Source organism: Nomia melanderi, chromosome 4 (assembly GCF_051020985.1).
Source record: "Nomia melanderi isolate GNS246 chromosome 4, iyNomMela1, whole genome shotgun sequence".
NCBI lineage: Eukaryota > Metazoa > Arthropoda > Insecta > Hymenoptera > Halictidae > Nomia > Nomia melanderi.
In genome coordinates this window covers 11,782,237-11,806,874 of record NC_135002.1, presented here as the reverse complement: position 1 = coordinate 11,806,874, position 24,638 = coordinate 11,782,237, and the positions used below count along the sequence as shown (strand labels likewise).

The 24,638-nt window shown below is 38.2% G+C and overlaps 2 protein-coding genes across 16 annotated transcripts in view; both read right to left on the bottom strand.

Moving 5' to 3' along the window:
• Hr39 (nuclear hormone receptor FTZ-F1 beta) overlaps positions 1-3,979 on the bottom strand; it is a 32,002-nt gene extending 28,023 nt beyond the window's left edge. The window contains exon 1 of the mRNA XM_031973344.2: positions 3,539-3,979. The gene's annotated coding sequence lies outside the window, so the exon portion shown is untranslated. The remainder of the gene's footprint in view (positions 1-3,538) is intronic.
• A 635-nt stretch (positions 3,980-4,614) lies between these two features.
• LOC116425506 (GTPase-activating Rap/Ran-GAP domain-like protein 3) overlaps positions 4,615-24,638 on the bottom strand; it is a 59,085-nt gene continuing 39,061 nt past the window's right edge. For 9 of the 15 annotated variants that reach the window (XM_076367390.1, XM_076367392.1, XM_076367391.1 and 6 more), the window contains 15 exons: positions 22,248-22,331; positions 21,351-21,432; positions 20,570-20,688; positions 20,424-20,488; positions 18,734-18,800; positions 18,556-18,658; positions 18,381-18,479; positions 16,774-16,986; positions 16,439-16,710; positions 13,317-13,602; positions 9,994-10,439; positions 9,270-9,606; positions 9,116-9,202; positions 8,285-8,554; positions 4,616-6,789 (listed from right to left, as the gene is read on the bottom strand). In XM_076367390.1, coding sequence (XP_076223505.1) covers positions 6,536-6,789; positions 8,285-8,554; positions 9,116-9,202; positions 9,270-9,606; positions 9,994-10,439; positions 13,317-13,602; positions 16,439-16,710; positions 16,774-16,986; positions 18,381-18,479; positions 18,556-18,658; positions 18,734-18,800; positions 20,424-20,488; positions 20,570-20,688; positions 21,351-21,432; positions 22,248-22,331 — 2,784 coding nt within the window. In that variant the 3' untranslated portion in view covers positions 4,616-6,535. The other 6 variants (XM_031973343.2, XM_076367399.1, XM_076367398.1 and 3 more) reach the window with 5 other exon arrangements.

Here is a 24,638-nt window from a genome sequence, read left to right as displayed (position 1 = left end):
GTGTTGCTCCGAGTGCAACTAACAAGGGGAGTGCCAAGGTGTGGAGATCGCTTTTGGAATGACAGTAGGTACAAGTTGTAGCGTATATCTAGCGTTGCAAAACCATCGTCAAGCTCGTCAGAATGGGACTTCGTTTTCGAGGAATTTCAGTTCGAACTCTGACACGTTTTTAGTAACTCGCCAGCAAGACGAATGACAACAGAAAGTGATTGTAACCTCGGTGGCAAAGTGTCTCAGCAAGATGCTGGACGTTGGAATTCGAGTCCAATTAATTCTAGTGGAAATAACTTCTTCGTTTTCCTCTCCGAATACGTATTCTTGTGAAATCATTTATTTTTTTTTTGTCGCAATGGTACACGAAAATGAATATTATCAACAATTAGCATTTTATTAACATTCTTTTCTGTATTCATGACAGAATAGTTGTGTCTTGGAGATGTCTAATTGGGAGCAAATTTTTAATGCATTAAAACCAAAAAAAAGAGTATGTCGAATGGAATAGGATTTCGAACCTGAAACCTACGGAATAGTAATCTGACTTTACCATGTAACATGTTTTCTAATCAAATTATTGGATGCACGTAAAAGTTTAACCACAAATTTCTCAAAAACGAAGGTCTATTTTGATCCATTACGATCACATGTATCAGTATCACGACAAAAGTGATTACCCTACTTTAATACTCTCTTCATAAATCCCCGTTAGAATAAAAACACACCACATACACTTATCATTTCACGTTCAAATATTTTTAGTACTGATGGTTTATTAACTGAATAAGTGAATTTACCGGAGTATCGACCAATAAAGTAGAAAAACTATCGGCGATAATGGCCGCTCGTATCAACCGAAGGTAACGAATTTTAGCATGTCGGAAGCACCGGGCCACGTTTTCGTTAATTACTTCACCGCGGGTGCATATCGCAAAGAGTGTCAGGCCTCAATGTCGCGTTAATTACGTCATTACTCGTTGTGCACACGTATATACCGCTATAGGCTAACGCCCCATCCATTCGATCCCGTTTCCTTTTTTCTGTAACAGTCAGCCTCGAGCGAGCGATTTTCTCGTGCCCCTCCACCTCTTCACTCTATTTTTCTCTCTCTCCGTTACGCGTGCTTTTTATTTCTTTTTCTCGAGCAACCGTCCTCTCTTTCTTTCTGTCTATCTATCTATCCCGCTCTCCTTTTCTCTCCTTGCCCCTGCGTCTGTCTATCTCTCTTTCTCCCTCTCACTGTTGCGAGCAGTTTTCGCGCTTTCTTTCCTCGATTATAAAACGGTTACGCTGGAAGCGTCGGTGTCGCGACTTTCAACGGATTTAACCGACACGTTTCCTAGGTAAAATACGCCAGACTTTCGTTCGTCGGTTTGAAGTTCCTTGATCGAAGATAACAAGTCTACGCGCTAGATATATTCCGCGTTCGACCTTCGATTTGATAACGTTAGGATAACGTTCCGGACGGGAATGCATTTATCGCGGCGGCGATTAAACTGAGTCGGCTGAAATTTCGCACGGCCATCGGGAAAACTAGACATCGTCGATCTACAGTATCGGAATAATTCCCAATCGCCTAACCTTAAAATGACTTCTACTCGGAACGTTGCACGGGAAAATTACATGCGTCCCTGTGCGTTTAATTGCAGCGAATTTTCAAATCCTCGTAAACCCAAACATGATAGCACAGATCGAACGGTAGACGATTACCGAGTAAAGGTAGAAGGTAGACGAAGGCGGTGGTTATTTGAACAAGAAGATAACTCGGCCCGCGACTTAACGGTTCACTTAGAACGCGAAACGTCCATATGCAGCTTGTTAGGAGAGAAAGAAGTCGCGAGGTGCGCACTGGATCGAAGAAAATTCCCGGACGCAAGAATCTCTCGTGTTGAGGAGCACTGATCTGCAGTGTATATCGTGTATTAGCCGCGATGGTGGGGATGGTGGTAAAGGGTGTAAGAGGGAGACGCGGAGGGGCTCAAGGCCGGTCACGCTGTCAAGCCAGAAAGCCTGCGCGCCGAAATATCAACATGACTGTCCAACTCGGTTAGCCTCTGCTTGCTGCTCCGATTACCTCTCCACGTTCTTCGACGTACGCGTCTATCTCCTGTCTGTCTATCCGTCCGTTTGTTTCGCATCCACGTTGAAATTCGTAAAACCACGAGAAACACCAGAGCAACATTCTTCATTCGTAGACAACAACGAAGTGGTCTCGGGGTCGTAAAAGAATTCGAAAAGGAAAACGCACGATAGGGATTGAAGCTGAGGTTAGGGGAGGGGAGATGAAGACAGAGCGGAGAGAAGATGGTAAAGTTTCGGACAGGTGGTAGAACTAGTAGAGGGTGACAGCTGATAGTCGGCGACTCTGGCTATCGAGGGAGGTTACGAAACTCGTTACCGCGAGAAAGGCTACGACACGGTCTTGCAGGAAAGGAGCGGAATACTCGTCGTCGGTGTGCGAGAGAACGTGCGTGTGCGAGTGCCTCCGCGGCTCGAGGCCGAGAAGGAGAAAGAGAAAGAGAGGAAGAAGGACACGGAGAGACAAAAGGGTGAGACGCCGAAAGCGGAGAAAGATTCGGCCGATCGTTGGATCGGCCGAGTTCACCGAACGCCGCAAAATTCTCGGACGGATCTAGTTATCGCGGCGTCGGGAACTGTGGAAGGTTGATAAAACGGAAAACGGTTCTCCACGGACGAGAAATTTGTTTGTGGAAAAAAATATATGATGGAGAAGGGATCGCGAGGGAGAAGTGGAGGAAGAAGAGGAGAGAGAGGAAGAGAAGGGTGAAAGGATGAAATGAAAGGAAAGGAAAGGAATGGAAAGGAAAGGAAAGGAAAGGAAAGGAAAGGAAAGGAAAGGAAAGGAAAGAAAAGGAAAGGAAAGGAAAGGAAAGGATAGGGATGGAATGAAATGGAATGGAAAAGAAAGGAAAGGAAAGGAAAGGAAAGGAAAGGAAAGGAAAGGAAAGGAAAGGAAAGGATAGGGATGGAATGAAATGGAATGGAAAGGAAAGGAAAGGAAAGGAAAGGAAAGGATAGGGACGGAATGGAATGGAAAGGAAAGGAAAGGAAAGGAAAGGAAAGGAAAGGAAAGGAAAGGAAAGGAAAGGAAAGGAAAGGAAAGGAAAGGATAGGGACGGAATGGAATGGAAAGGAAAGGAAAGGAAAGGAAAGGAAAGGAAAGGAAAGGAAAGGAAAGGAAAGGATAGGAATGGAACGGAACGGGGAAAGGAAAGGAGAGGAAAGGAGAGGAGAGGAGAGGAGAGGAGAGGAGAGGAGAGGAGAGGAGAGGAGAGGAAAGGAGAGGAGAGGAGAGGAGAGGAGAGGAGAGGAGAGGAGAGGAGAGGAGAGGAGAGGAGAGGAGAGGAGAGGAGAGGAGAGGAAAGGAAAGGGGACAACGAGGAAAAGGAGGAGCGAGCGCGTCGAGGGGTCATCGGGAAACATAACCTCTGAATGCTCGACGTTCGACTATACTCTAGCCAAGGAGTTTTCGCCGTTCGCTTCGTTTCCGCGACTATACTTCCGCGTGCGGCTCGATCCTTACCTTATGTTCCCTGTCCGAGGATTGTGGACGGTTCACGGCCAACACTTATCCAATCGTTTCGCGTTGGAACGCAGCGTCCGAGACACGACGACACTCTTGACAGTTTTCCACGATGATGTACGTCGGCGATAGTTTTTTCATTGGCACACCGAAGCTAGCCAGATTGGCCGATAGATCACAACACTATCGACACTCAATACGCGACACTTGGGCAGACTCGTGATCGGGCGTCTTCGGACGAAGTAACAGGCACCCGAAAGAGCATGGCACACCTTCGCGTCACGTTACAACGAGTTACAACAAGCCACGAGCAGCTACAGGCACGGGCTACCTCGGACTTTCTGTCTCCGTCTCCGTCTCCGTCTCCGCTGTTGACTGGTGGCTACCTCACACCACAACCTCGTCTCGTACCTGTGTCTCTCTTTCTCTCTTTTTCTCTTTCTACGCTCGTGCACGGAGCCACTGCCGATAGTACAGTGCATCGCCACCAGATGGTCTGTTCTGTCGCGGCTCCACCGTCTATATACATTGCCACTCAAAAGTTTCGCGCACCCTTCGCTCTTTAAAAAGCCTCCTTTCTAGAGAACGTACAGAATTTTCATGTTGCGCCGGTACTCGTGAACACCAGTGTTCGGGGGATCGAATTTTCTTTTATTAATAAGCACGCTGAAAATTATTTTTAAAGGTTCCAAAGGGCTCGAGTGATCATAGAGGAAGAAGCTAAATAATGTAGGCATGAGACATTTCGTATCATGTGATCGTTAGTCCTCTCGTAAATCCTGCATACTATGAATGAATTCTAATTTTTGAACAGGTTCAAAAGACTTCCGGCCTGAAGAATATTTACGACATTTCAGTAATGGTTAAACGGTTATTCAAATACACCAGTGCTTTGAACCTTACATTTTTTTAACGGATAAAATAAAAGAGTCTGACAATAAGTTTTATTTACATTTTAAACCGACGACTGGGTCTAAGGGAAATGGTAATAACAGGCAGGAAATTACGATTATATTAAATTTTATATTAGTACGCTTTATGAATCGTACACGTTATAAATCTTTTCTGAACAGACACAAAAGATATTTTTTTCCAGAAAATATTTAGAATATCGGTAAAGTTCCTGCTGAATGTGTTAAAATTGTTGCCAAGAATATCACTGTTCATGAATTTGAAATTCCTAACAGAAAAAATATAAATGAGTAGGCAATATTTCTACTATTTGAAATTGTCATTGATAGGAAAAATGGCAAATTAAAGATACGCAACGCTAATTTACATAACTTTAACTATTACTTTCTCTGATAAATCATAGATATGGTAAATAGCCCGATACTTTTTCGTGACGCTGTACTTTCTTCTCAGCATGTGACGCATTTAACAAAAATTTAATTTTTGTAAAAAGATTAAGATTGATTTAAGCTACTGAGCAACAGTTTATCCGATACTAAAAAATTGAACGAAATTGATTTGAAATTAAGCGTTACATCACTATAAAATAAGTGAATATTTCATTGTTCCTGGATCAAATGTTATGTAAACATGTTATTTTACGCGCTGAAACATTATTCGCTTTTAAAATGTATTCGTAGTAGGAAAAGATTATTCAAAGACGTGGGAGGATGATATTTTAAATTATAGATAATTAAGTGTACTGATACCGAATTCTATGGTAATTCGTTTTCGCACGGACAAGCAGATAGTAATGAGCTTTTCCGTGGAATAGACAGGGAAACTACGGTAAAACAATCGTGTTACAACGTTTTGCTGATAATGGCATAAGTCGGGTACACGTAAATCATCATGGTTCAATGCTCGAGACTGACCGGGGTCGCTAAAGCATTTTACTTTAGCTCCGCTTGACAGCGATTGGCATCTATAATTCTCGGCAATGTAGCAAAAAAGTCGCGGAATGCGTTTGATTCGAACCTGTTTGAACGCGTTTCAGGAAACGTGAGTTAGTCCTTTCCACCGTGACGATCATATCGATTAGATTGTTCTTGCTGAGTGATTCAAACCATTGCGATTGTATTTTTTTCAAACGGATGCCGTGGGAAATCGACGAAAAAATCGTCGACATTAACATTCCATTATGCTCGAAGTATCGTCGAATTTTTAAGTCAGGGAATCGCTGAAAGTTGCGAGTCGCATAAAAAGCAAGAGTACAGACATCGCACATGGTTCCGGTGCGTTACGCAAGGTTCAAACGAACAGGGGTATCATTTTCGCATTTCGACTTTCTCGTTTTGCGACGATTAACGAGTACTTCCGTTTGGAGTGTTCATCCTTTATTTCCAGTAAGTACACAAACGTAGAAACCGAACAATTTGTAATCAACGAGGGTAACTCTGCGAGCAGTCGAACGACGCTTTTAACAGCAAGAATATGGTAAATTCATTGGCGTACATTTTATTAATTATCCTTGTATGTACATGTGGACATATTGTGTATATGCACGTAAGGCGGTTATGCGAGTAATGTAAATAGACGAAACCACTACAGTCGGAATCCTTTTAAAAATAACATGCGCGACACCAGCGGGGCTGGACGAAATTTCGAAAAACTGAATTGATTTCCTCTTTTTCGTCGCTTGCCGTTGAACGTTCGAGTCGCCTCAACAATACATCCAAAAATTTCATAAATCTCATCAATTTCATTAATCTCGCCGTACCAATGTTCCGGCTTCCCAAACATTGTTAATCTTTATATTAACGTCGTCGACGGGTATTAACCCGACAGTCTTTCCACATTAGCGACAAGGGCACTTCTTGCGCGTACGGTGTTACACCTATAGCAGAACGCGTCGCAACGGCAGTAAATCTAACTACAATAAACGCATAGTATCGCCGCGCGCGGCCGATGTACCGTGCGCGGTTGGCCGCCGCCGTCCCGTCTCTTTCGTCGATCCTACCGAGGCACAAGCATCAGGTACCTGCAAATCTGTCGCAATATACGTTGAACCGCTTTCAAATGTGTTTGAAACGTTCGCGACTTGGTCTATTTTCTTAACGGGGAATGCGGTGGCATCAGGTTCGTCGGCGTCGGGGTCGGACTGCTGCTGCAAGATCGGCTTAATGCCCTGTGGGGCTCCACGGTCAGGAACGTTCTATCGGTGGTTGGGGGTGCAGAAGTGATCTCTGGTTCTATAGGGCTGGGACATCGCCTTTGGTTGCAGGTCGACAGGGTGCTTCTGGATAACGTTTGCAATGGTATCTGATAGATCCTTATCGGCTTCCAATCGTTTTGGCTGTCTGTGAAAAAAAAGTAACGATCAGCATTTTTCGCGGAGCTTACTTTCTGATAGGGTAGCGCTGGCTAAGATGACCCGATTTTATCTAGATTATCGAATATATACAGCAGGACTCCTTATAACACGATTAAAAAATCGTTGAAAAATAACTCTGAAAGTGATATTTTCTATAAGAAACTGATACAAGCAGAGAACCAACTTAATACAACTTGGACCGGTATCCAAAAGGAGAATTTCATGCAAAATTTGTAAACGTGAAACGCTCTAACACGGAATAATTAAATCGCGTTATAGGGGATTCTACTGTATACAATAGTATAACGCGAGTTCTCACAATGCGAACTCTTACAACGCGTTGAAGATTTTGCGACTACTGTTTTCATATAACGAGATTCCTCACACAACGCGATATGTAATAAAATGAAGGAATTTCTCGCATTTAAAAATGAAGTGAGGTTTAATTGAACATTGCATTATTTTCTTCACTGTTCTTACATGTATTTATTTTTATAAATATATTGCTTTTTTGTTAGGTACCAATGATATTTATGATGTAATAGTTCTTTTAAAAAAAGTGGGCCATTTCTACCCAACTTACGCTATGAGTGAATTTTTATCATGAAGTTCTATCAGTATTTCGTTTAGTAAAAGTCAGTTGATTAGTTTCTTCTTTCGTGTTGTCCTGTTTGTTGGAACGTTACGTATTTACGAAGTGTGTCCTTTTTAAACTAGTAATGTAATATCACGCGATTAATTCTTATGTATGTTTTGATTATCGAATGAATGTATCACACAATTGATTTCAAATACGCATCATTCTTGACAGTCATATAGATAAAAAATTGAAATGAACATTCAAAGGTGTCAAGAGGTAAAAGTTTATGAGTCTTGAATAGGACAAAAAATGACCAATGTAGAAAAACATGGTATCATTGTTAATAAAGCGGAAATGAGAGGTTCTTTTGCTTGATCATGCTAGATCTTGCGTCGAGCAAATGACTTAGCGGAAACAATTTAAACGGATACTTGGAGATTTGTTTCGACTGTCACGGTTAAGTGCTTGAAATTTTCTGCTGCTTTAAAACTTAAATAATTCTTCGAAAATCAGTAGTTTCTAAAAAATGCAACACATAAAACCATATAACATTAATATTTACATTTAAATCGCTAAATTCTCGTTGAGAATCATATGAAACAAGTGAGCGATAAATGTTTTCATACAATTGGTCAAAGTTTATGGTTCAGCATGTCTCTTCCAAATTTCTTATTCGAAACAGCAGTTTTTGCGCGCCAATCCAACAAAGAACGATCGACGTCGGCCGCCGGTCGAAAAAAGGTGTGACTGCGTTTACGAAACCCGCGGATGCTTATGAAACGAGCTGATAGCTTTGAAGAATTCCGTTGCGTTTCATCCTGAACGTTGCGTGAATTGCGAAACCGTGCGAGTTACAGAAATAGAAGGAAAATTATGATTTCTCTCGGACGAGCGTACATACTTTGCGAGTTAGATCGGGAGGACGAAGACTGTGCGAAAGGAGGCGGACTAGAAACCGGTTCTTCTTTGTCCGAAGGCTTCGCGTCCAGCCGAATTCTTTCGCACTTCCCCGGCAGAAACTCCGGGGCCGTCGTCGCGAAGAAGATGTCCTGCTTCGATGTGATCAAATTCAAGTTGGGCATCGCCATTGTGTGCACCAGATTTCCGTTGATGATCAGCCGAATTTCCATGGTGTCTTTGGTGAACGCGATCACGTAGGGAAAGGCACAAGCTGCAAATAGTTCTTCGTTGAAAAGTGTTTTCGAAGATGAACCCTTGGCACTTGGAAGTCCCTTCTGATGGGACATTCTGAACGCAATTTTTAGCTACTATTTGCCACTATAGTGGCTTTTATATATGTCATCTTTTTGAACGGTACGCCACTATAGCGACTCAATTCTTTCTTTACCATCGAAAGCTGTGTACATTATGGCCTAATCAAACGTAATTGCACAGTGGAAACTTTTATTAGTCTCAAATCGCAGTGTTACATTTGTGATACGTAGACCGCGTTAAACCTTGCTGTACAAAGATTTTTGATGCTAGTCCCGCCGTAACTAAAAGATTAAATTCTGCGAGTGCAAAGAGTTAATCCCTTGCGCTACTCTGACAGGTCTCTGTGATGATCACAATTTCAGACCAAACAATTTCAGACATGAATGTCACTACTGAGACTCGAGTGCATAACACTAGAGAGATGTCAGTCAGTATAATCATAGCCCGGATGTTACTCGGCTAAATGATAGTGTAAGGGGTTAGAAAATACCGTAAGAAAATCAAATGGTTGCTTTACCTATAGCTGCTGGCACGGAATTCCAGCTGAAATCGAACTCGGATTGTGCAGTGTTCTCCTCCACGAGTTTCTGGAAATGGCATGTGTCTGAAAATACGAAACTCTTATTAAAAACCATACTATAAGTGGAAGTTTTTGTGCTGCGTTTACGTACTATTGTAACAGAGTAACAATTCTGGCTCCTCGTCCTCGCAGAGATCCAAAGCCGCGACTAGATGCGGCTTCGACGCACCGTCAATGTGAAGAATCCTCGTACTTCCATTCGCGGAGATCAGTTCGAAGTGGTGTCGAATACCACAGCAGAGCGTCCACTCGTTGGTCGAGTCTGTGTTCTCGATCATCGTCACCAGGGACGGTGTTTCGCTTGCGTTGAACTCTTTCAGCACCATGAAACCATCCACGGTGTCTGTGTCCGCTGTGGAGCACCACGCAGTCCACGCTGCACTGTGCTTCCATTGAAGCACCGTGAGACGTTTGCCAACCGCTACACACTGAAATGATCGGATTAGGGTGTGGTTATTTTGGATGCATATGCGAATGAAACAATCAAATTTTAGAAAGTGTGTGACGGGTTGTGCGAGTGTAGAGGTAGGGTAGACCGAGGCGATTCGGATCAGAGGATTAATAGGATCGAAATAAGAATCTAGTCCACATTTTTTACATCGCAGATTATACAAAAGGAAGATCTAAACATTTTTTTCACATTTTATTAATAATATTTCAGTACTTTCGTTCCTCTATTGTCAAAGGGGAAACGATCAAATTTGATCGAGATGTCTGTGTTTCTTATGATTGCTGAAATGTGACTCAAAACTTCCTGTTCAGTTATTCAATGGAAAAATGGAAGAAAAAAGGCTTGCGACGAGTAGGAAGAATACCATGCGCAGATGAGAACCACCGGGCATGGTGGTGGTGTACAAATGGCAGCCTCTCGTCCTTGGTAGCCTTCTATCTTTTATATGAGCTCGTCCTCTGACCGCCAAAGGTCGCACCCGAACGCGTCCACGAGTACGGATCACGGGTTTGAATTTCGCGGTGGCTCGCGCGAAGTTTTCTAAGTCATTATCTTCGCTTTCATCGGCGTCGTCGTCAATGTCATCTTCGTCACCGTTGTCCTCGCAGTCGTGTTCGTCCTCGCGTTCGTTCAACACCTCTGTCGATCTGCTGGCAGTGGCGCTGTCGAACTCTCTCAGACGAAACACGTAAACGTTGCTCTCTTTCCCTTTGTCCCCGGTGCGGAATAACAGTATACCGTGCTGTTCCACTACGTCCAGCTGTTTAATTTGCACAGATTCGTCGAAGATCATTCTGTGGGACAGGCAGTCTGAAATATCGAATTGATGGTTATCTTCCATTCGCCTATACCGCCAATGCCGATGAGTAATACGCTGTGTTATAACTAATTAAACGGTTACTTATAAGTAAATCGAAGATATACGCTTCCTGCAAGCAGGATTGTAATACTTGTTTCGGCTGAAGAAAGCGTGGAGTTATGTAAAGATCACATGTCTTCCTTCTTTCTCTATTTCCTTATTTTACCGGGAAGTAGAAAAACAACCCTCCACGTAGCTGTTTGACTCTATCAGCCTAACAGTCTGTTTTTGTCAGATTTCTATGACACACTTTATTTAGTATCAATTCTTGTATGCTTTAATGCAAAATGAAACGTAATAGTAAATCTAATAGGGGAATCAGCTAATTGGTCTCTCTATAGCAGTGTCTTCCAATGTGGCGCCGTCGCCTCACAGGGAGGCAATTTGATTTTTAAGGGGGGCAATTTGAAATTTGAAATATCACTTCATATATTTCACAATATTTACGCACGTAAATAAAACAGTTTAAAATAGCTTTATATATATACTAAAATAGCTATTCTAAAATCATCCCGGATATGTAACATTTTCAAAATATTGATAATTGTGAAATAAGAAAATTGAAACCCGCCAGTTCGACAGGTGCGATGGTTCTAATGTTAAGATTTTTGTCATATGAGAAGAATAATTATTAACATAATCTCCGTGATTTTATTCATATATGCTGAGTTTAGTAATCGTTTGATTAGCTATAATAAATTTTAAAAAAAATAATAGCAAAGAAAAATATCATTACTCGAAAGGTATAATTATTTTTATTATAAAATAAGTCCACTTTCTCTACAGCGTGGCGAGTGTTTATGTTACGAATCTTACGTTACAGTCTGTATGGAAAGATGAGGATTCCTTTTTTTTCGAACGTCGATTAAATGAAGCATAGAAATAGGCATGCTGCGTTAGTTTCAATCGTACCGTCAAGCAGTGCAGGTATTTCGAAATAGCTTGTGCCGCATTAAATGCAATATTTAAGTCACTGTTTACATCTCATCTCAATCAGCTTATTACAGACAGGATGCTGCAGTATTTAAATCAAGTTAATCACCTATCTCAACTGGCAGGAGACAAAAACCCAAGTATAAAAGGGGTACAATTAGAACGAATAGAAATTGTGTAATTGAAATTTTTTCAAAAGCTAAGCGATGAAAACTTCTCTGTGTGTATGTGCGCGGACATAAGAAGCAGTCACTTAGGTATTATACAGATCATAGCATTGAAAATGGGGATTGTAAATTTCAATTGTAATGGTATAACGTTCTATTGGTTATTAAATTAGATTGAAATGAATGCAAACAATAGCATTTTATTTCAAATGAAATTACATTTTCTGTACCGAAACACTTCAAAGAATCTTATGTGAGCTAATGGACAATTGTAAAATACGATTTCAAGCTATTATTGCACACATACATGGATTCCAACAGGTAAACGATTTGCTGTTCATCTGTTTCGGTTTGAAAGTTACCAAAGAGTTTCTAATATTATATATATTTAATTGTATATAATTAATTTCAAAATTAAGAATATGTATATATTAGTATATATTAGTAATCGAATATATATATATCGATCACGTTTTCATATATGAATTAATTTTTCACATTTTTTCGGATAAATGGCAGTAATATATTTTTTCTTTGGACGGTGCTTTTGAATGATATGTATGAATTTTTCATTTTTAAAGAACACTGATAGATGTTAGAATCATTGACACCCGACACATAAAGTTCGATCCACACTATCAGTCATATTTCAAGCTGTTCTCCGTCCGCTCTCGGTTCGATCAAATTATTTATAATGTATGTGTTCGCACTAAGAATCTCGGTCCTATCTCGGTTCATCTTCGTTCATCGAAAACAATAAACAATGCATGAAAATTGAATGGAGCGCAAGCGGACCGATAGTGTGAATTGACCCTAATCATTACTATCCTATGAGAAACATTTTGCAATATTCTTCCACGTAACAATACAGTGGTATAAATATCTTACACTTTTTCCTTAATGATTAAGTATAAGAAGAAGAAAGATATAGAAAAAAAGATTGAGGACCTTTTACGGTGAGTTTGTATTTTAGGGTTGCAAGTAAAATTATTTATGCTTACATTTTTGGAATGCTAACTTAAGCAGAAAAAACAGGAGGAAGCTATCTGCTTCTAGAAATTGACTCAAGCACAGCCTGACAAAGGCAGATAATCGATATAGTGAGCAGAACGGGATAGAAACATTCCGCCGAAAATCCAGGGTCGGGATACAGTACTTCAAAACAATACCGCATGCGTCAAATGTAAACATGCAATGAAGAAAATTTCAATTGCAGTAATTTTAACCTTACCTTCAAATATAGCATCAATAGGTTGTTGACATTTTTCTGATTAAAATGAGTTCCAACACGGCGTAAATCAGACTGGTTTCATCGACTTAATCTAATTAACAAAATTAAAAATTCATTTCCTCCAAATCCATAAAACCGATTTACGTCATGTTTGAATTCATTTTAATCAGAAGAATCTCAATAAACCAGTGGTACGACATTTGAAAAGGTAAGACTGATATTACTGAAACTGAAATTTTCATCACTGCACGATTACTGTTTATGTTTGCGTCCCTTTATTGAAGTGTGTCTGTTTCCCTTCCGTTCATTGTATTCATTTTCTGTTTCTGTCTATTGGGGTCACGTTACACTGAGATCGAGACATAAGAGACAGAGAAGAGTAGGAATGGTGCAGTGAAATTAAACCGAGCAGATTCCTGTGGAATTTAAGCGAGCATCACTGTATATTGTAGGAGAAGGGGTGGCAGTAAGGATAACGAAAAAAATGCAGGCATTACCTTCTATTAAAAAGGTACCATTCTCCGTAGCGAGAACCACTTTACTGTCCAGCCAAACGTCTCCGCATATGACCTCGTGAGGGAAGTCCGGGTAAATACACCTCGGCTCCCATGGTCTGGGCTTCAAGGGACCAGCCGTGGCCAATGAAGTGGGCGCCAGTCCTCGCACGATGGCCTCCAATTTCAAGGCCTGGCCGACGCGTACCATCTCGACAGCGCGCGTCTCCTCGCGACGTCGACCTGGAGCCTCCACCACATCCGACAAAGCTCGTCGGTTTAACATGCTCTGCGAAAATTCGTTCGGTTTTCTTTTCTAGGAGGGAGAGGGGCTACAGCCAATACACGGACGAACCTTTGCTTCTCGCTATCAGTTCGCTTCTGTTCTCGCAGTTCGCAACGCAGGTGGATGCATTTTCAAACGGAAAAACCTACACTACTGTGCATAAGTATATACAGTTAGTAGATGACTTGACGTTTAACCTTTTAGTCATGGTGAGATTAGCCGCGAAGCTGTACCTGTGTACGGCAAGATTTGACGCGATCTGCGTATTATAAATGTAGCACTGCGATTTGAGACTGATAGAATATTCCATTGGGCAATTACGTTCGATTACACTATAATGTGCACAGGTATCGATGACAGAGAAAGAATTGTACTGTTAAAGTGACATACTATTCGAAAAGTTGATATATACTAAAGCCAGTAAATATAAATAATTATAGCTAAAAGACTAAGCCGAGGAATTCAATTAAATTAATCAGTCTTCATTTTTTCTCAACTAATTTTTTGTTGGTTTTATTTCCCAATTTCTGATACTTCCGATTACTAATTTGCTAGTCGGTAATACGGCTATGTGTAACCAATTAAAATGATGAAACTAGAGAGACATCTCGTGCCCCTATGCCATTTCACAAGACAAATCATCTCCCAACTGTAAGTATCTAAAGGTGTGTCATCTTCCTAGATGAGATAATCAGTCGCTTCAATCGAAACAAAAAATTCTTTATAATTTTCAAAATATTCATTTTCTACTCATGATTATTACAATTTTTTCATGTATTTGGCAAATATTATTTACTCTTGATATCATGAAACTATTTCTTCTTAATATTCTGTATATCAGGGCAGTTCGATTCAAGGTCGTTGCTCAATTAACAGCATAACACCAATCGGGTATCGAACCATCATCGACATATACACAATCGTCTATTCAATAGTACAGTATATAGTAGCGCAACAACATTCAGCTGTTAACGCGTTGAGTACATATGAGACTACTCAAGTATCAGCTATTTTATACAAATTTGGTTGAAATCCACTATTAAAGAAATTATCTGTAGTAGCAGATAAAGAGGAAGATAATAAAAAAAGTTAAAAATGTATTCTGTACATAGAAGTTTGAAATTAACACATTCGAGATGGATGGGAAATAAGTGTCGGTTTGGAAACTACAGTGTCATCTTAAAAAGTATATAGTATCGTTTTTGAAGGTACATTATCATCTCACAAATTGCAGTATTATCTTGGAAAGTGCAGCATAACTTTGAAAAAGTATGGTGAAATATATAGTATCATTTTGAAAAGTAGAGCATCATCTCAGAAACTGCATTATCACCTTGGAAACTGCAGTACTACCTTGAAAAACTATGGTAAAGTATATAGTGCCGCTTTGAAAAGTACAGTATCACTTGGAAACTTTAATATCATCTCGGAAACTACGGCATTACTTAGAAATTGGAGAATCATCTTGAAAAACTGCAGTACTGTCTTAGGATTGTCTTAAGAACTACACATGAGAATTATAATAAAAATTAGGATTCTCTCATCTTAGGAACAACAGTTCTCATCCATTTCGAATATGTTAAATTAATCACAGGTAATACATTCCAGTTGTTATCGAATCGACAAAGAAGAGTAGCAATACTGTGCTGATGTCATTAGATGAAAGCACATCTATTAAAATACATGTAAATAATGTGAATATACGTCAATCTTGGTTTGACGTCGAATCGGCGTTATACTGTTAGAATGACGACGATCTTAAAGGCTGTCGCATACTTATCACAACACCATCAGACCAATTACGTGTTCAGGTATCCTCCCATTGGTACAGTTCACCATTTATTACAGTTTAATACTTTATGTATTGACATCAATAGAATATGAGTGCCACACCAGCACTATATTTGTTTAGCACAGATTCATGGCATTGTCCATAAAAAATAGCAGATAAATCGGAGTGTTAACACTAAAACTACTCAGTAGTTAGAGTAATTTATTTTCAATTTTTTATAAAAATTAGAACAATAGGTTTCTTGAGATTCGAAGATCTCCTAGTTTTGTATCTGTATAGATTCACAAATTTAATTAAAAATATTCTGTAAAAACACCTTCATAATTTAAGTACTTGCAAAATAAAAATTCTCAACTGAGTTAATTTGACACGTCCGGTAGGTTCAGTGTTAATATTGAAGAGTTGGCTGTAATAATACTACTGTTTCACGAAGATGAAAATAATAACAGAAAGAAAAGATATAAAATATTAGGAAATTAGCCCCTTATCGTATAATGACGAGAGAGACTCGTAGTACAGATTTCTCGATCAATTTAATGAATATCAATGTTCCTTATTATATATGGACCGAAATGAAAGATTGTTTCATTGTCATGAATGCTTTACTTTTAAACTGAAAGTATACTTTCAACGAGAACAAAACTTCTTTGCGTTCTTGCAGAGAGTTAATAGTAAAATATATCTAAGCATAATCGCGAAGAAAATCCTACGCCAAGGAATAGGTAGTAATATCATCACATTTGAACTACATATACATATACTGATGCAACGCATTGACATTTGTCTGTGGCCGTTCATGCGTGGTGCTATTAAAGTGGCTAACAGCCAGGAATTGAAGAGATTCCGAAAGTAACTATTAGAAAGTTTCATACATATACAAGAGTACCCACTTCATTATTTGATTTTATCACGCAAAACGAGAGATTTTTGAAAATAAATTCCACGATTAACAGGTTAATATTATAAATTAGCTGTGCGCCACAGGTGCCACATGCCGGCGTGAACGTGTTCAACCCCTGGTGGCAGGCTTTATCCGTTCAAACTTACGTTGCTCTTGCTCTCTTGCGTGTGTTCTTGGTACATGTCTCTCAGCAATGCGTCCAGCGTTCTCTCTCTCTTCCGCGAGAACGTGGGTGTGTTGAAGGTGGCCTTCTCGCCGTTGATCAGCTTCACGAGCAAGAATTCTCTCAGGGTGAAAGGGTCCTCGAAAACAGGAGGACAGGGCAGGCTGGGTCCAAACAAAGGGACGCTCTCGTCGCAATAGATAGCCACGCGCCAGCCTTTGCCGTTCTCCTCGGCGGACACGACCGCAAACACGTCTGCGTCAAAAGATAGAGCTCAACCTTCGTTGGCCTTGAGTTCCGCAAGGATAGACGACTTACGCGTAAATTGGCTCCTGATGCAGTTTGGGTTGAACGTGTCTATGGCGTCGGGGTCGTCTGTGTAAACAATATTAACGATATCGTTGCCGATGTGCCGCTTCCGCTCCAGCTGCTGTGGGTTGTCCTTTGAGTAAGGGAGCATCGTGCTCACGTGATACATCACTTCGTGGCCCGCGTACACCGTGTAGTAACTTTCTTTGCCAGTCATGTCACCTGGAAGTTTTTGCTGTGTGTTATGAAAGACGAGCAAGATTGATGCAACACTCTGACCGCTGTGCTATCTATCTTCGGCTGGAACCATGTTTGACGTACATTTGAATATTAACATTCATGTTTATGGCTACGGGTTAGACTGGATGAAATGACAGATTAATAATTGGTTAAGGAAATTAAGATTATAATCATTCATGACAATAATGTCACCGATGATCAGTATAATTTAAAATACGAATTAGTTTCTTTTTTAATATTTCTTAAAATAAAAACGATAGAAAGACGTTCTTTTTCTATCATGAGCTAGTTGGCAGTTGAGCGAGCGGTGCTCGTTTATTTTTAACTGATCTCGTTCATCATTTTTAACTGATCTAATGCATTTAATAAAACAATTGACTTGTTATGTTCATTAAATCGTTATTTTAAATACGAAATTTAATTTTTTGAATTGATTCTTTCCAAATCTTTATAAAGTTCTGACAGTTAAATTGTAGAAAGCAAATTCTACTTTTCCTTAGAATAAAAAAGTAAATAAATATTTGTAAAAGTAGAGTTTACGATTTTATTTGACTAGTCAAGTAGTGGGTTAATAATGGGTTATTAAAGTTCTAAACGATTACCGATCAGTTGAAGATTTTGACTTTAATTTTAGTTCCTAATTACAAAATCGACCAGAACAAATTTTTAATATATTAATTACCAATTTAAGAATGGTTTTAACCATTTATCATCGCTACTAATTTCTTTCAATTGTATGTTCATTGTTAATTGGTGTTCAATTATGTATTTAATTTTCAAGTATTTATTTGCAAAAGTTCATAGAATTATATATTACAATTTAAGGAAGATTAAACAGTATAAGAAAAGAAAACTTTAAAATAAAAAAGATTTAATAAATTATTTTAAGATATTCGCGATTCTTAAGAATTGTTGAACTTGGGAAAGTTACAGAAATTTGTCTGTATCTATCGGATGCCTCTTCTGTTTTGACGACAGTTTGGAATACTATCCACATGCCAACTATTAATACGATCATTCTCATTGCTTAAATTGAATTTCAAATTATTCTCCAAAACAGATAAAAAACGGTTACATTGAAAATAATTCTGATTAAAACATTATTAAGAATTGCCTAGACAAAGACATACTTGGTCTTAATTATCTCCGAATAATCCTGGTGTGCAACAACATGTAGAGAATACTTTTATAAAAGTAAAGCAAAATATTGGACTATTTCATAGCATGAAATCTTTTCTGTTGCTTCTGTCATGGTTGATAGATCTCTCGTTCCGAGGAGCATTTGACTATGTCGGGTATAAAAACTCCAAAACAAGGGGGTGGATAGTTTCGCACGAAGGGGAAAGGAATACTGTATCATAGAAAATACACGACACCTTTCACGTCCAGGCCACCTCTGTATTTGTCCCAGTTCTTCAACCATATTCTCTCGCCCAGAATCTCCAGGAAGTTCTCGAACTCCGGGCTGCCCTCCTCTATAAACGAGACGATGTGTAGGGAGCCAATAGCTGACCTATTTAGTCGTTAAAGTTACGCTTCTAATCAATTTACCATTAGACAGCATCTCATCGTCGGTAGTTTGCCCTTTTTTCGCGTATATCACGCCGAACTTGAAGTTCACCGAGCCCTCTTGCTCTTCCAACAGGAGCAGGTCCTGTGACGCGAAACTTAGTTTATATACTCATCCAGTCGGATTTTTACGTTGACTAAGGAGAGCAAGGGAACTCACCTTTTGTATCTCTGGTGAGAATATTTCGCGCGGCACTTTATCGAGCTTGTCCAGTCCAAAGAAGTTGCTGAAATTTGAATTAACACTTAGGCAACCGCCTAATAAAGATTGTAACTATAACCTTTTCCATTAACTTTAACACTAAAACTATCAAGCAATTAGAGTGACTTAAATCCAATTTTTTATAAAAATTAGAACAATAGGTTTCTTGAGATTCGAAGGGTTTCCTAGTCTTGAATCTGTGCAAATATACAAATTTAATTGAAAATCTTTTACAGAAACACTTAAATAATAGTAGAAAGAAAAGGAGATATAAAATATCGAGAAATTAATCCCTTGCCATATAATGACGACATAGACTCGTGGTATAGATTTCTTGATCGATTTAAAGACAATCAATGTTTCTATATTATGATCTTTCGCCGTACAGAATAACAATTTGGTTAAAAAGTGAATTGTTCACATTAATGAACAGGTTTTAGTCAAGTATAATTTAAAATGTAAGATAAATATACAGTTTTAATCGTAAGTATTTCAGGTTTTTAAAAGAATTAATTATATTGTGACTTTCGAAAGTTCCGACAGTGAAGTTATTTTCGTGTATGCACGTTGACGAAAGGGCTCAGTGTCAAACATTTTTTAATGTTCTAGTTGTATGAAATATTTTAATGAAATCGCTGATTATCATTTCGAAATGTATCCTCGTTAGATGACATTGTTTAGATAACTATTTGCGAGATTAAATCGTCTTTAAATAATTGAGATTCTATTGTGCTTAATAAATCTGTGTTACAAGCTGTTTCTTATCGACATATACCTTTCTTCTTGTATATGAATAGGATGAAGTACCTTTGATTACCTTAATTATCTCTGCTGGGTCCTCAATTTATCTATACATTTGAAATGTTATTAACTCTTCGTGACCAAGAACACTTTCTTTGTTAATGAAATTTTATTATTCTTTCAATGTAGAAACAAACGTTATAATGGAAAATGTTTTAATAACAATTGAAAGTTATAATTAGAAATGTTTAAATTAAAAAAAAGTTTTAATATTAATATTTTGATACTTTTTAAAATATTGACTTATTAATAACAAAAAATTAACTAAATTATCTTTGTAAATCTCTGTAAAGTATAGTATATCTCTATTTCTCCAAGTAGTATGTTATTCTATTTTGTTCCTGGTAGAATAACGGATGTTTCAATGATTTCAATAACTTCTAATGCAAGGTCATCTGTAGTTAAATAAAGGAGTAAAACAACGGTTCTTACATCACAAGAGGGCTTCAGTAGTTCAACGATTGCAGTATTGCGTCAATGGAAGCGGACACCACTTCAAGCAGTTCTTATGGCATCGAAATTAATGTTTTACTCTTGTATTTAATGTCGAACGATCTTGTAAGATAGATTGTTGAAATCATCTGAAAGTCCAATATTCTACACTTTATAAGAGATGAAAGTGAGAATTCTTGAAAAAGTAAATTGATCTTAAGATTTCTGACAATCTTTTGTTGAAAACAATAAAAGTGATCTTAAAATCTCCTTTTTTCCTATTGACAGTATACGACATCTTATTCATATACACATATTTTTATTTTCTATTGTATTTAAATTAATTTGTTATAAAGCATAATATTGCATCGACGTTAGATTATTGGATTATTATGATAATGATATTAATATTTACCTGAGTATTTGTCTAATCGTCATCGTTTTGTTCGCAGAGTATGGTAGCGATATTTTCTGAGCGCCCTAAAATTTATTATTTCATCCATTATTAAATTCTATGAAGCTTGATAGTAATATTTTTTTAGTTTTTAATATTTTGCTTACGGTTTTTCTCCATAAAATGACTCTGTAATGTGGGACGCTTTGATCGCTGACTTCGCTCGTTACAACCGACAGAAACAAAGGATTCCTTTCTTGATCGACAGCAATGTAATTCTGATGCACTGAGAATACATAACAAAGTGATTAGTAACGATAGTTTTTCTGACCAAGGATATTTTCTGTTGTTGCAAAATTATACAAACGTATGCCGTAATAAGTGAAATTATTCAAGTGAACGCGACTCGACGTGTAAAAACAAATTGAAAAGTATATAATAAAAATGTATATATTTCTGATCATATCTCTTTCTAGTAAATAGTATCTTCTCTAGTAAAGAGAAAACAAAATTATTTTTTATAGTAGGAAGTTTACTCGATTTCAACGTGAAAACTATTTAATATTAGTATGTTACTGTTATATTTACAATAAAACTATTATGCTGCTGTTTTCATCTTACTATGTTTTTGAGTACTGAAATTTGCAACAAATATTTACAGTTTATATTTGATAGAATGTCAAATCATTATATTAATTTAATAATATCATATTATCGTTACCACACATGGAGTTCCAAAAAAGGATTATTCAGTTTTAAGCTTTTCAACTTGTTTCTGTACGTGAAGTCATCTTCTCCTCGCATCGCTTACTACGATGCGCTCTATACGTATACCCGATTCGAAGGGGAGATATTGAATAAAAAGAGGAACAGCTGACTCATCAGTCTCGCTATCTAATGTGATACTTATCTAAAATTTTTTAAATCACAGAGAGACACTTTACTTACATTTTCCGAGGAAGTACTTGAAATACCAGCGCGTTTGGTATTCAGGATTTTCCAATATCGGCGTACTGGGTGAGCCGAACATCTGCATAATCATATAATCTGGCTTTATCAATAACGAAATGCAGAGAAAGAAAAAAGAAAACTAGTTTAAAGCAAATGAAAAATACTTTTGATTGATTGGCTCTTGTGATATGTGTCAAGCTTTTCATTCAGATATTTTTAATATTTCCAATATTAATTACAGAAATGTTTGTATGTTTTTATTAATCTTAAACAGAATTCAGAGCAAATAGAAGCGATCCAACGCGATCTGTCCTGTCAGAAACAAGATAGGTGTAACTATAAATGTTAATGGTCGTATGCTAACGTAATATCTAACTGTTGGGAATGTTAAATAAATAAAACAGACACAAAAGTTGTTGGAAGCATATCAAATAACACAACATAAGGGTATACGCTAACAAAAATAGTCTAAAGTAACAAAGAATCAAAAACAGATTTCACGTACGTTTATAGCGACTTCAAAAAACGTAATAGAACAAAAATAATAAAACTTCCGTATTACTTTCAACACATCCAATCCTTTACGAGAAAAAGCTTCCCTCCGATATTTCCCAATTAAACTGATACAGTAAACTGTAAAACCGTCTAAAGATCCGCAGTCCGGTTACGAAAGAACTTCTCGTAGCAATAATTATATTCAAATCGTCGAAAACCGCTAATGGAATTACGCGAGAACCAAGGGTGTCGGTCTCGAACTTTCAGTGAAGCGACGTTAGGAAATTTTACATGATCTCTATAGCCGTGAACCGTGTTTCTCCGAGAAGTCCGTGGGGAAGATGGCCGACGGACAGACGGGCGACCCGCAAAGAGACGTAATTACTACGCTGTTCTTACTTCTTCCTTTTCGCCGGGAGAATCGCCGTTCTCGACCCGAAATCTTCTGCCATTGTCGGAGCCGTCTTGCTCGATCTGCGGCAGCTAAAAGGCGATATCAAAGGGCCACATTAGAAACTGTGCGAAGCGCGTCTAACAAGAGATCGTGTTCCAGTTTCGGAGTGGCTCCGTTACGCGTCGAGAGCCGGAAAAACGGACAGCGCGCTGCGACCCGTTTTCCTCGCTCTTCTGTAATTAACTTTTATTGTGCCGCAGCCTGTCTCCCTCTTTATCCGCGTGCACGTTACAATTTGTTCGAACTTGGTTTCTTGCGAACGGAAACAATCGAGCACCTCGCGCTGTCGCGCTGTTACCCCCGCTAAAAGCAGTTGTTGAACGTTCTATTATTCGCTTTTCACGTTAGTTCTATCGGCTGTAGACTTAACCTTTTAGCTACTATGCGCCACTATAGTGGCTGTCGTGTATATCATCTTTTTGAATGGTACGCTACTATAGCGGCACAATTCTTTCTTTGCCATCAATAGCTGTGCACATTATAGTCTAACCGAACGTAATTGCACAGTGGAAACTTCTATCAGTCTCAAATCGTAGTGCTACATTTATGATATGCAGACCGTGTCAAACGTTGCCGTACAGAAGTATAGCTTTGCAGCCAATCCCGCCGTAGCTAAAAAGTTAAAAGTGCACTGTGCACTTTTAGTTTGGTGGTTGATAAAACTAACGTGAGAGGCGAACAATATGTTGCTACATCCTACGCCACTAAAGACCCTATACATTCATAATAACTATTATTTGTATTATTATTACTATTACTATTATCATTACTATTATTATTGATATCACATTCATCATGACATTGTATCATGCTTGTGTCTATTTGAAAACATGTTCATCGTCAGCCCTGTATAAAAACAACAATTACGTATACCGAAATGCTCCGTTAGTATTCTAACTGCGTGTACTTGTAAACCTAACCACTCTGTAAACATCTTGTACATCTGACGAAGTCTAAACATAACTGGCAGTCCGACGTCCAGATTCTAAAGGCCCGCATATACGCTGAAATATGCGGCGATAGAGGCATCGCGGCAAGCGATGGATTTGTCTTTTTCAGTTTTTATTTGAGTGCGACATGTATCATGAAACTTTGGAAGACTCAAACCCATCACTCGTAGCAATGCTTGTATCACTGCAAGTTTCACTTAATGGGTTTCTTAGTTGCAATCTCATAAAGTTTGCAAATTTCCCTCTGACCTTGAAAAATGGGTTACAGTTTGTTATTGCAACATTCTATTCTATTAGTCGTAGAGACAAATTTCTCAAAGGAACCATGGGTCGGAAATTAATAGTTTTCTTGTAAATTGCTGCTAAATTTCGCTTAGGAGTGTAAAGGAACGCGATATCGATTGTTGACTGAATACGATGGCGCAATCAGAAATTTTAATCCCTCTTTTTAAGGTGAAAGGAAATTTTATAATAACTTCTTTATCTCAATCCTGAAACCAAGTGTGTAGAATCACGTCGTATAATATTGAAGACCAAACATTACTTTCTACCCTGTACAAATTTCCCCTTTCCGCTCGAAAGCTTTGGACCTCTTATCACGCCAAAAATAAAGTCGAACTTTTTAATGAAAAAAGTTGAAACGAAAGTTATACGAATTTGCTGTTGGTAATGAAATGTCTTTTGTTTTTTTTTCTAATGGGAAGTATTTGTTTGTAAAAAAAAGTTGGAGAACTGAAGTTCGTGAGCTGGAACATCTGATCGATAGGTTAAACTGATACGAAACATGTTTTAAGGTCTGTGTAATTGCTTTATTGTATTCTGATATTTGTTAATTGATAGTTTCTCGTTGAATTCTTATGACTTTTCAGGCTCGTGTCAGTTTCTGAAGTAGTTTAACGAAAGGGTCATGAAGAGTTATGTAGAAAACGTAGGGAATGTAGGGAAGGCAGAGAAGATGTGAAGAACGTAGCGCTGAAGATGTAAAAAACAAAGAGTTTTCCTTCCTGGCGTTATAAAAGTGAGAAACTATAGTTGTATCTATTCCAAATTGAAATATTCAGCATAACATCGAGGCAACAACTGACATAACTATCTTAAGCGTTAAATATAATTTTATTTTACTTATTTATTTTTAAGAATGGAATTTAAGAGATTATATATACCTACATAGGTAGCCAGCCAAAGAACCGATTTTACAAAAAAATATTAATTTTATATAAACCTTTGAACACGTTTATCTCGAAAAAGTATTCACTAATTATTCGATTAATGAATTAATTTACTGCCTATGAATGTTATATTTATTTAGTATTCTTATGGTACTGTTTTTGATCCGTAGTAGATTTTTTAGACATTAAAGACACGATATTTTTTTAAGTCAACCAT